Consider the following 12,981-nt stretch of genomic DNA (forward strand, 5'->3'; position numbering starts at 1 on the left):
CATTTCCCTAACAGAGGCAGAAAGCAGCCAACCCTAACACAGTTAAAGTCAGCCCTCTGTGGGTGCAGAGTGGTACTACAGGAGAGAGGTACCACGCAAGTGAGCGCATGGCACCAGAAAGCCAAAGACGAGGAGAAAGGAGGGAGGGAAGGAGAGATAAAGTGCGCTTCCATGACCCTTTTATTGACTGATTCCATTACCCTCTCCCTCTCTCTCTCTCTCTCTCTCTCTCTATCTCTCTCTCTCTCTCCCAGTCCTATCCTACTTTATTAGCCTCTCCATCTCTTTTTCTTTCCTACAAACATTTGCCAAATTTTCTAGCGTCCTTTACATGATCCAGCATGACCTTGCTGTCCCCTTCAGGTCAGTCTCTGCTTCCGTCAGCTCCGTTCGCTGCCCCTATTTTAGCAGTGCTGGTATAGACATCGCCAGGGATCAGATCTCAGTCCAGGGACATCAACAAGATAACTGCCAGTTTTGTAACTTACAGTAGGACGAACGATCTTGCCTTAATGGCCTTAATCGGTTTGTCTAGCACTTTTAGGGTCACTAAATGTTTCCCCGTAATAGGAAAAAAGAAGTGAAAACCTACTCACTCAAAACACACAATGTCTAAATCCAGTTATTCAGGCAGTCAATAAATAAACAGTCTATATTTTAGAATATGTTTATACTGTCAAAGTAGACCAATTTGTAAATTAAACAGTAAGTTTTAATAACTGGCGCATTCAGAGATGGGACTAATTTACCTGAGAGTCACATTTGTGGTAATGCATTAGTTCCAGGCTACATCCATTAAAATCTAAGCATGATGCTGCCTGTGAAAACACATGGATGCCATATCTTTAGGGAAAGATCAACTAAGCAGAATGTCTATGTACTGGTAATGCCACAAAGGTGAATAAAACCACATAAGAGCAGCTTTCATAAGTCATTCTATCATTCTTGAGTGTAATTATTGTAATCCACAGTATATATTCACACAGTATTTCAAACATTTATTGATGAACTTTAAAACTTATTAGGCTTCCAGTTTAACCCTCCTGTTCTTTTGGGTCATTTTTGATCTAAGAGTTGAAATTTTAACCGTATTTCTGAGCAAATTGCTTTTCGTTTCCTCTCAAGAGAGAATGAATGAACACACAAAACATTTGTTTGTTTTGTGTGTTCATTTATTCTCTCTTGAGGGGAAATGACTTCCTGTGATTTGTGTTAATATTTATTTAAAATCAGTGTTTTTGTGGACAGCTTTTACATTTAGGTAAAATTTTACCCAGCACTAAATGCAGTTTTTCTATGTTCACACTTACTCATGCACACACACACCCCTCCCCTGACACCCGGCCATTCCACACACACACACACAGACACACACACACACTGACTGTTTGTGCTGTACTTTATCACGCTGCTCCCCAGAGACATGGCTTCTCTGTGGCAAGAACTAAAACATTTACCCATGAGTAAATATAATTTTGCTCATTGAGACAACACAGGCCTAACAAACCAGCCAAGTATGGCCCAACATTACATGTGGCAGGTGACATTAGCAGCAGCTACGCATGAGACATGCAGCTCTGTAGTGGACCCTCATCAGTAGTGGCCCTGAACACATTCAGGGCATGTGAAGCTATAGAAAAAAAAATGATAACGGAGAGCAGCATCCAAAAAAAAACTAAGCCTGAGCTCCCTCCAATAAAGACATATATTTGACAGAATTTCCCTTCACATGTGGCATTACTGTTCCATCCTAGTGCCTACCAAAAAGCACGATCAAGATGAACACACTTCCCGGTGAGTATCAGAGAAGACAAAAGACCTGAAACCAACCTGGATTGTAGAAAACCTCTGCAAGCTGACTGGTAGCTACAGTATAGTGTGTGTATATATATATATATATATATATATATATATATATATATATATATATATATTATATATATATATATATATATATAAATGAATACAAGTGAGGAAATCTACTTATTTACTTGCTAACAATGTATTTTGATGTCTCAGTTAATTTCCAATAGACAGACAAGGCCAAACCATTAAGCTTCTCCTTTTTTTTTGAAGTAAGCATCCAGGAAGTCTGTTTAATTCAGCCAACTGCTTGTGTTTTTCTTTGTTTTTGAGCTTCACTCTTGTGCTTGAACTTAGCATCTTCACAGCTACTACGAATACACAACAGATTACATAAAAGAAAATCAAAGCCTCCTCCAACATTTACCTAAAGCGTTATGCTAGACTGCCTGTTTGGATCATCATATTTAGCGAACATACTCCTGGCCAAATAAGAACTTTCCTGAGAACCATATTTATGTAACATGTATATTTGTCCTGAGACCCTGCCTGAACCCAGAAGGGTCAACAGGAAGAGGCGACCAGCACACACACACACACACACACACACACACACACACACACACACACACACAAAGAGTTTTGCTATAGAAAGTTATGAACTGTGATGTTACAGTACAATGGTGATAATTATTGTACAATGCTATTTGCTCTTTTATATAATTTAAAATTTGAATACATTTGATTGTAGATTTGAGAAAGAATGAACAAAAATGGAAAGAAAAACTGTACTGATATTTTCATAAGAAAAACTTGCAAATATTCCAGTTATTAGCAAACTGTTTAAAAGTATATAAGTATATAGAAGTAACTACTGACATATAGGTGGTTCCAGGTTACACACTGTTGCATAAAGATGCGTTTGATGCAAAAACAATAATAATAATAATAATAATAATAATAATAATATGACCACCCAATGCAGTCTTCATGTTGATACTCAAAGTAAGTGTGTTATAAATCTAGTGTATTCTACCAGGTCTGATTAGTGTGGGAGATGATGGATGTTTCTGAGGTAGAATGCACTTGCCCAGGAATCAACTTCCCAGGACAGAATGTAAAAAGAAATACATAAAGAAGGAAGAAGGACTAAGAAAGAGTTTATTCCAAACTGTATAACTAATGGAATACATTTAAAAAATGCTAAATTGCTCCCAACACAAAATGTAACACAGTAAGAAAACAGTGACACTGAGGCCAAAGCTTCCCACTTACTCATTAAAGTCAGACTGAATCCACAAAACTGATGTGTCTTAACGTGACGGTATCAAAAACTACTATCATACAGAAAGGCATCCTAACCCCATTACCTGTACATTACGAATACAGCTTTTATTTGTCATCTATATGATTATTATGTATTAAACAATAACTTCAGAACTCTACTAATTATGATAATGCTACTGTGCCTTATAAGCTTCTTACATCATATAAATAATGACACTTAGATATACAAATATCACACACGTGTATAACGTGTTTTGGCTCCCACAAAAAGTAACACAATATAATGGAAAAATGAGTGTTTAAATGCCTGCCTGGAAATATTTCACATAAAAATAAACAGATTAAATAGCAGAATAGGTCTCTAAAATGTAATAAGATGTACACAGCACTCTCTGATCTGTAATCCCAACGTGCTTTGTATTTTAACCGTTACAGCGCTCAATCAGAACAGGTAGCGTGACATGACAAAACGTAACACCCCATCATCCATCTCTGGGGTTCTTCTAAACCCTGCTGAATCAGCATGGACTGTCCTTCAAAATCCTTCAAAGTCCCCAAAGTGCCAGGCTGCCAGGGAAGGGCAGCGCTATTATGCAGTCCAGGCATTCCACGAGTCCCGCGACACAGGCCACAGGATGCTTCTGCTTTTGTTAGCTGCATTTGTGAGCATGTGCATTTGTGTGTAAAAGCCATGAAACCAAAGTTAACAGCCGCTGCCAGCTGTTCACTTCTCCTCATCTGCCGCTTCTCACTCTCTCACTCCCTCTCTCTCACACACACACACACACACACACACTCTCTCACACACACACACACACACACACTCTCTCACACACACACACACACACACACACACACACACACACACACACACACACTCTCTCTTTCTCTCTCTCTCTCTCTCTCTCTCACACACACACACCTCTCTCTCTCTCTCTCTCTCTCACACACACACACACACTCTCTCTCTCTCTCTCACACACACACACACACACACACTCTCTCTCTCTCTCTCTCTCTCTCTCACACACACACACTCACTCTCTCTCACACACACACACACACACACACACTCTCTCTCTCTCTCTCTCTCACACACACACACACACTCTCTCTCTCTCTCTCTCTCTCACACACACACTCACTCTCTCTCTCTCTCTCTCTCTCTCTCACACACACCTCTCTCTCTCTCACACACACACCTCTCTCACTCCCTCTCTCTCACACACACACACACACACACCTCTCTCTCTTTCTCTCTCTCTCACACACACACCTCTCTCTCTCTCTCTCTCTCTCTCACACACACACACACACACTCTCTCTTTCTCTCACTCCCTCTCTCTCACACACACACCTCTCTCTCTCTCTCTCTCTCTCACACACGCACACTCCCTCTCTCTCACACACACACAGAGAAAAATGATAACCTCTGTCATGTTTAATCAATGCTAAAATTCCCAGAGGCCCCTACACTCCCATTAACTCCCTAAGAGGGAATCATTTTGTGACTTTCCTTAATAGTCTGTGTTACTTTCCCATTTTCGAATCCCATCCCTCCCAGTTAACTCACTACCTGATCTCTCTCATGGACTGCCTTTAAACAGCACCCACATGCTAATGTATTCTTTTTTTCCTTTTTCAGATAAAATTACCATTTCTATTAGTCTCTCTTACCTTTGCTCTCATTCTCTCTTAGTTCAGTTCGGTTTGCTTTATTGACATGACCATATACAATTATAGTATTGCTAAAGCAGTATTATGACTTGAACATAACGCAACATTACCACCTTTGTAATTATGGAAATTAGGAGTTATGATAAAGAACTTGTAGAGAACTGCAATTGGTCTGAAATAATAATAATTGGAAGAAGTGAAAAGAAATGAAAATAAATAAATAATAAGGATGGAAAATAATAAATAGTTATAATAATAAATCAGTCTCACTCTGACTAATTTGACAAAATGATGGTACATGTGGTTTTTACATGACCCTTCTTAAATCCTGACATTTTATCCTTCTCTCAGAAACACCCTAAATCACCTTCAGTTGTCATGACAACAGGGCTCCGTTTCCTACCCAGCCAGCCAATGCTGCATTATGCCCACACCCACTCAGAGAGAGCGAGAGCAGGAGGGAGGGAGGGAAAGAGAGCGAGAGAGCGGGAGAGAGGGAATGAGGGAGGGTGAGAGAGAGAGAGAGAGAGAGAGAGACAGAGACAGAAAGACCACACCCCTTTGCTAAAGTACAGCACAGGAATACAAAAGAAAAAAGGAGGAGAATGGATGCGTACAATGTCACTTCGTTTATATCATATATATTCATTTATATGCTACCCTTTATTCAGGTGATTATAGAATCAATACATGTGATGGGGCCACAAAGCTTGTGATCATTTGCTGGTGGCTGTGTTTGGGACATGGCTGATGTTAAACTCATATACAGAGTGCCCTTCTCTCATTGCTTCTCTCTTCCTCGCAATCCCTTCACTGTGCCTGCGGATTACTGCTGAATGTACGGCACTTAGCTGGGCTGCATTTCCCTGGGTAATGTGCTTATGAAATTGAAAATTCGTTGCACTCCATCATGCAGCATAACTTAGTGAGCCAAGAGGAAACCATAGTGAAATAAGTGCTGAAATACAGAGCCAGAGAACAAAACTATTATCTATTTAAATACACACGGATGAACACTCAAAGATGGCAGCATGCACATTCAAATGTGCATTTGTTTGCTGAATGTTTCCCATCCACGTTGGCACAGGAAACTGCGTTTAGGTTTGAGAGATGGTGATGATGTCAGAGATGTGAGCTCAGCCTGCAGGCAATGAACTCCTGGTGCTGCAGAGATGAACGGAAATATACCGGCTCCTCCCCCACCCACACCTTTCCCTTCCGTGTGTGTGTGTGTGTGTGTGTGTGTGTTCCCCCTCCCCCATCATCCTCACAGACCAGCACAGCAGCAGTTTACGGAACCAACCCACCCTTGACAATGACAACACTCTCTGATGCAAAGCTGACCTGCAGAGTGCATTACAAGGACAAGCTTCTGTCCGGAAAACAGAATTAAACACAACACAAAAAAGACTGCTCCTACACTACAATTCCCCTCAGCTCCAAAGCCTCCTAAATATTCCCTCCTAAATTTTACAGAGGATTTAGCAAAATAAACAATGCACCATGGAAACTCTGGGCAACACTGGCGAGAGCTATAGTGTGTACACACAAACGTTCACCTCAGATGTGGTCATTTGTTGTCTCACTATGGCTCTGCCTCCATGTATCTATAAAGAACGCGACGCAGCCAAAGCCTCAGGCAGCCGCAAACCCAGCGAGGGGGGAGGGGAACTTCTGTTCCCGTCTCCTTGTTCTGAAACAGTGATAGTAATGGTGTAGGGGAAGGCTGCTGAGGGAGTGCACTCCAGTTAGCAGTTAGAGCAACGAAGCAAAGAGACAGGGATTACACCCTAATATATATAAAAGCTGGCTGGAATATCTTAACAGTGTGAAAATATATTACTTATCCAGACATATGTTCAGAGAGAGAGAGAGAGCGAGAGAGAGAGAAGTTATGTTATGTAGCACCTATCTCAGAGCCCAGTGCAATCAACACACAGCTTTTACATCCAGCCAACACACTGGGGAGAAGCAGCAGCCATTTGTGCACAGTGTACTCTCAACCAGAAACCACAATCCCCAGGTGCAGGAAGGGGAGAGAGGGTAACACCCGGGACAGAGCGCCCGGGACAGAGCACCATCCAGCACCAGGCATGCAGGCATTCACACAAAGAGAAAGAGAAAAGAGAGGTGAAGACAGACAGTGAGGGGAGAGAAAAAACAGAGAGGAGAGAGTATTCAGTAAAACAACACAAATGTGGGAATGGTAAGATTGATTAATCAGACACAAGCAAAACGGTAAGAGACACAATATGTTGAGCAAGGCCTCATATGCATAAAGCACTGCAGAAGAGTCATTTGAGAGGCTCACGTCTATTACAAGATAACACAAAGTAAACCAAAAGGCTGTTCATGCCACAGACTTTCAAAAATGTCACCAAGATGCTAAAGACCAGATAAGATGGTTTAATACACGAAAAAAATGAACCCAAGAGGACCAAGTATTGATGGAGATACAGTCATGTTATTCAGCACCATGGACAGCGGTTACAGGCTTCCAAAAGTGGAAAGAAACTTGAAAGAACTGAGCTGATGAAAACTTTGTTTCTAAGTCATTAAAAATATATCAAATAAAAATGCACCAAAACAGACAGGGACTCACAATCCTTACCTTCTCTTTATTAGGGAGTGTTTGTGTTCTGTTAAAAGTGTCCCCTCCATTAATACTGATCAGTTCCGCATCCGCAGGCGGAAACGGAGCAGGGAAAACTACTACGTCACTCTTCAGTGTGTCGGAGCTAAAACACACGTCATACTGCTGAGTAGATTTGGAGTAAGACCAGCTCCCGTCAGGGTGGGTGGTGATCACTGGGGGCGCTGTACCTGCTGAAACTGCCGTCTGTCCTGTAGCATTTCACAGCTATCAAACTGATGAGGCTCAGTAAAAAGATCACTGACACCGACACAATGGCGATCAGCAAATACAGATTTAAATCCGAGAAACTCTCCTCCTTCAATGGCACGTGTCTTAATTTTGTTTGGATGTCACTCCCGCTTTCAACAACCACGACATCAATAGACACAGTCGCTGACAGTGAGGGCTCTCCGTTATCAGAAACCATAATGACCAGGGGGTGTGTTTTCAGGTCATTGTCACTCATCCTCCTCTTAGTCCTGATCTCCCCACTGCTGGTTCCAATGCGGAAAAGACTGTTTCCTTTAGGTTCAGAGATGTGATAAGAAAGCAGCGCATTATAACCAGAATCGGCATCTACAGCCCTAATCTTCGCCACGAAGTAACCCGCTTCAGCGGAATAAGGAAGATTCTCAGTGTTAATGGAGCCGTGTTCGGAATAAGGTGAAAGAACCATCGGACTGTTGTCATTCTCATCCAGGATAAAAACGTTCACAGTCACGTTACTGCTCAGTGGAGGAACTCCTATGTCGGTGGCCTGAATTTTAAATTGAAATATTTTAATTTCCTCATAATTAAATGACTTGAGGGTGTATATTTCACCATTATCAGCATTAACACTAAATGCAGGGGTGGTCTTGTGGGATGAGTCTAATAATTCATAAGTAATTTTGGAATTCTCGTCTAAATCTGGATCAGTAGCGGACATTGTATGAATCGTTTGCCCTTGGGGACCATTTTCTTTCACGAACACATCGACCACGTGATCTGGAAAACGCGGCGCATTGTCATTAACATCTGATACTTGAACAGTAAGGATCCGACTACTAGAAAGAGGTGGCGTTCCTTCGTCTGTAGCTACGATGGTGACGTTATATTGAGCTTCGCGCTCTCTGTCTAAGCATCCATCTACCACAATGGAATAATAGTTCTTATAAGAAATCTGCAATTTAAATGGAACGTTACCAGATAACGTGCCACGTGCGTTGCCATTCTTCCCAGAATCTTTATCAGATATCGTTATTAAAGCGACAGTGGTGCCTTTTTTGGCATCTTCCCTTACCGCATTTATCTGTGATGTCAACGATATCTCAGGAGCATTGTCGTTAACGTCTATAACCTCAATTAACACTTTACAGTGAGTTGCGCGAGGACTCAGCCCTCCGTCTTTTGCCTGCGCGTGAATTTCGTAAGCATTTTGTGCCTCAAAATCAATTACGCCTTGCACAGTAACCTCTCCGGACTCGGTATTAATATTGAATATGCCACTGTTTTTCTCATCGCTATCCTGGTTGACCAAAGAATAAACTATTTGGCTGTTTATTCCCTCGTCTGCATCAGTCGCATTCAGAGAAATGACCAGTGTTCCAAAAGGAGCATTCTCAATAACACGTACTTTATAGAGAGACCTGCTAAACACTGGCGCGTTATCGTTAACGTCTTGCACATTCACCACTATCTGCACTGTACCAGATCTCGGTGGCTTTCCGCCGTCTACAGCGGTCAGTGTGAGGCGGATCACGGACTGTTTCTCTCGGTCTAAAGCCTTCTGCAGTACTAACTCGGCAGAAACACTCTGTTCCCTACCGCTCTGCGCGTCAAGGGAGAAGTGTTCGTTCGGGCTCAGCTTGTAGCTCCTGACAGAGTTACTGCCCACATCAGGGTCTGAGGCTCTCGGCAACTGAAATCTGTCCCCAACGAAGGCAAATTCTGAGATGTTAAAATGCTTTGATTTAACGCGAAAGGAAGGCGCATTGTCATTTATATCTAATACGTTTACCTCAATGCGAAACAAATTTAACGGATTATTAACAACAGCTTCTAAATTCATTGAACACTGAGAGGAGGCAGGGCAAAGCGCTTCTCTGTCGAGCCTCTCGTGGACGAACAATGCCCCTGTTTTCAAATTAACCTCAAAATATATTTTCCCAGAAACGGAGACGATGTGAAACATGCGTGATTCCAGTTCGTTCACGTTGAGATTAAGATCCTTCGCGATATTTCCAACAAACGTCCCAGTATTTACCTCCTCTGATACCGAATACGAGACTTGAGCCAAAGCAAGGTGGTCCGCGAAGCTTAGTAAAATCATTAAAACAACAGTCGTGAAACAATCGCTCTGGATATCCATTGTGACTACCGAGGAGACCGAAAAGCCGGAAACAAAAAACAAAGATGTTAGCAATGAATGCTTTATCCGTGTGACACACTTTTTCGTAAGCTACAAGCCCTTCTGGACAAAAAGAAGAAGAACAAAGCGCATGAGCAGTGCTCCGCTCAAAGATGAGGAGGTGCCAAACGTGCATGAATTGTAGCGTACTGTAGAGCTTCGCTAGTGACACCAAGAGGTTTAAACAAGTTCGCAAAAAAATAAAAAAATAAAAATAAAAATAAAAAATGTCAGAGGTATGGGAAGGGAGTCTTACAGAAACCCATCGTCAGCACAAACATTCCCACCTTATAAAGAAAACACATCGGACAGAAGATTTTACTAAAGAAAATAATGTTTCCTGTAGCAGTGAGGACAGTATTAAGATGCACGAGCAGTGCCAGCAAAAGAGAGATGTATTACTGTTGCTGCTATTATTAGTCGTAGTATTAGCAGTAGTACCATAAACTACAATGCATAGGCTATAGCAAATATCAGCACACGCACAATAGTCCACCAACATTATATAGACAGACCTATATTCCAGTACAAGTTTAGGCCTATTCTTCAAGATCTTACCTTCTCTTTATTAGGGAGTGTTTGTGTTCTGTTAAAAGTGTCCCCTCCATTAATACTGATCAGTTCCGCATCTGCGGGCGGAAACGGAGCAGGGAAAACTACTACGTCACTCTTCAGTGTGTCGGAGCTAAAACACACGTCATACTGCTGAGTAGATTTGGAGTAAGACCAGCTCCCGTCAGGGTGGGTGGTGATCACTGGGGCGCTGTACCTGCTGAAACTGCCGTCTGTCCTGTAGCATTTCACAGCTATCAAACTGATGAGGCTCAGTAAAAAGATCACTGACACCGACACAATGGCGATCAGCAAATACAGATTTAAATCCGAGAAACTCTCATCCTTCATCGGCACGTGTCTTAATTTTGGTTGAATGTCACTCCCGCTTTCAGCAACCACGACATCAATAGACACAGTCGCTGACAGTGAGGGCTCTCCGTTATCAGAAACCATAATGACCAGGGGGTGTGTTTTCAGGTCATTGTCACTCATCCTCCTCTTAGTCCTGATCTCCCCACTGCTGGTTCCGATGCGAAATAAGTTGTTTCCTTTGGGTTCAGAAATGTGATAAGAAAGAAGCGCATTATATCCAGAATCGGCGTCCACAGCTCTGATTTTGGTGACGAAATAACCCGCTTCAGCGGAATATGGAATGTTCTCTGTGTTAACGGAGCCGTGTTCCGAATACGGCGCGAGAACCCCCGGACTGTTGTCATTCTCATCCAAGATAAACACATTCAGAGTCACTGTACTGTTCAGAGGAGGAACACCAGCGTCATTAGCCTGAACCTTAAACTGAAAAGTTTTGATTTCCTCATAGTTAAAAGACTGCAAACTATGGATATTTCCACTGTCAGAATTGATATTAAAAATAGATGTTATGGGAGACTTTTTTGAGCTTTGTATTGAATAAGTTATCCTGGCATTATCGCCTACATCAGAATCAAAAGCAGAAACTGTATAAACAACAGCTCCCACTGGATTGTTCTCTTTTACGTAGACGTTAAGGGTTGTCTCTGCAAAGCGCGGCGCGTTGTCGTTCACGTCAGAAACGTGTACCGTAATGACACTGGTGCTGGACAGAGGCGGCGTCCCTCCGTCAGCAGCTGTAATAATGATCTTATGTTCAGATGCGCTTTCTCTGTCGAGGGGTCCATTTACAACTAATGTATAATAATTCTTATAGGACTTCTGTATCTTAAAAGGAACAGATCCTATGGCGTCCAGGGTTACTTGTCCGTTTTTACCAGCATCATTATCGATCACCGTAATCATACCAACCGTAGTTTCAACCGGTGCATCCTCTCTAATCGTGCTAACTAACGACGTTACCGATATTTCAGGGATATTATCGTTAACGTCAATGATTTCTACTAAGACCTTACAGAGTGCAGCTCTTGGATTATGACCCTTGTCCTTCGCCTGCACTCGAAGTTCTACTGCATTTTTTCGTTCATAATCTATATCGCCGGTCACTACAATTTCCCCTTTTTCTGGATGTATTGCGAATGCGTTTACATTGCCATTGTCGTGGTTAACAAATGTATAAATAATATCGCCGTTCATACCCTCATCAGAGTCACTAGCATGCACAGTAATTACAGGAGTACCGGGCTGTGCATTCTCGTGAACTCGAGCCTTATATAGGGATTTACTGAAAACCGGAATATTATCGTTAACATCCAGCACGTTTATAACAATAGTCATCGTTCCTGATCTGGCAGGTTTCCCACCGTCTACTGCGGTCAGTGTTAGCTGGATTACAGGCTGCTTCTCTCGGTCTAAAGCTTTCTGTAGCACTAACTCAGCAGACACGCTCTGCTCTCCGCTATGTACATCCAGGGAAAAGTGTTCGTTTGAGCTCAGCTTGTAGCTCTTTACCGAATTACTTCCTACATCCGCATCATATGCAATCGGTAAGGCGAATCTTTCCCCTGAAAATGCTGATTCCGATATATTTAAAATCGTCTCTGACTGCCGAAATACTGGTGAATTGTCGTTAATATCCAACACGTTCACCTCAAACCGATAAATGTTAAATGGTGACTTACCGACAGCTTCTAAAGCTATAGAACATTTTGTATTAAATTCACAAAGCTTTTCCCTGTTTAGCCTCTCTTTAACACTGACAATACCAGTTTTCAGATTCAGATCGAAATACCTCTTATAAGCCTCGGTAACTATATGGAATCCTCGGGTTTCAAGGTCCTGAACATTTAGTTGTAAATCCTTCGCTAAGTTTCCCACCGTCGTGCCGGGGCTTGCCTCTTCCGAAATGGAATACACAATCTGGCCATCCACAGCTCTCCAGAACTGAAGCAACAGAGAATACCATATCCACCACTGAAACCTTTGTCCCACCAATGTAGCCATTTTATCTCAGTACTACAATTATGTTAACAAGGCAAAAACACAGGTGCATAGCTGAAAAAGACTGCTGCATTCACATTTATTCGGCGTGCGAGCACAATGGCGTATTGCAAACAAAGCCCTGTGTCCAGCAGTCACGTTGCCCTGACGTAAAACAAGGAGGAGCGTAGCAGACAAAGCTTTAGACTGGGAACCTAGTGACATCACGCGGACAACTACAAGTGCCAACGCTAGAAAAACAGCCATATCAGTTTCTTTAAACTTG

The 12,981-nt window shown here is 42.2% G+C and overlaps 2 protein-coding genes across 13 annotated transcripts in view; both read right to left on the reverse strand.

The window, feature by feature from the left end:
* LOC113577152 (protocadherin alpha-C2-like) overlaps positions 1-12,981 on the reverse strand; it is a 173,606-nt gene that overhangs the window by 34,844 nt on the left and 125,781 nt on the right. The gene's annotated exons all lie outside the window — the stretch shown is intronic.
* Positions 10,338-12,815, reverse strand: LOC113575548 (protocadherin alpha-8-like). Its single transcript, XM_035521460.1, has one exon. The coding sequence runs from the start codon at positions 12,717-12,719 to the stop codon at positions 10,338-10,340; it is 2,382 nt and encodes a 793-aa protein (XP_035377353.1). The 5' UTR covers positions 12,720-12,815.

This window comes from Electrophorus electricus, chromosome 2 (assembly GCF_013358815.1).
Source record: "Electrophorus electricus isolate fEleEle1 chromosome 2, fEleEle1.pri, whole genome shotgun sequence".
NCBI classification, from domain to species: Eukaryota; Metazoa; Chordata; class Actinopteri; order Gymnotiformes; family Gymnotidae; genus Electrophorus; species Electrophorus electricus.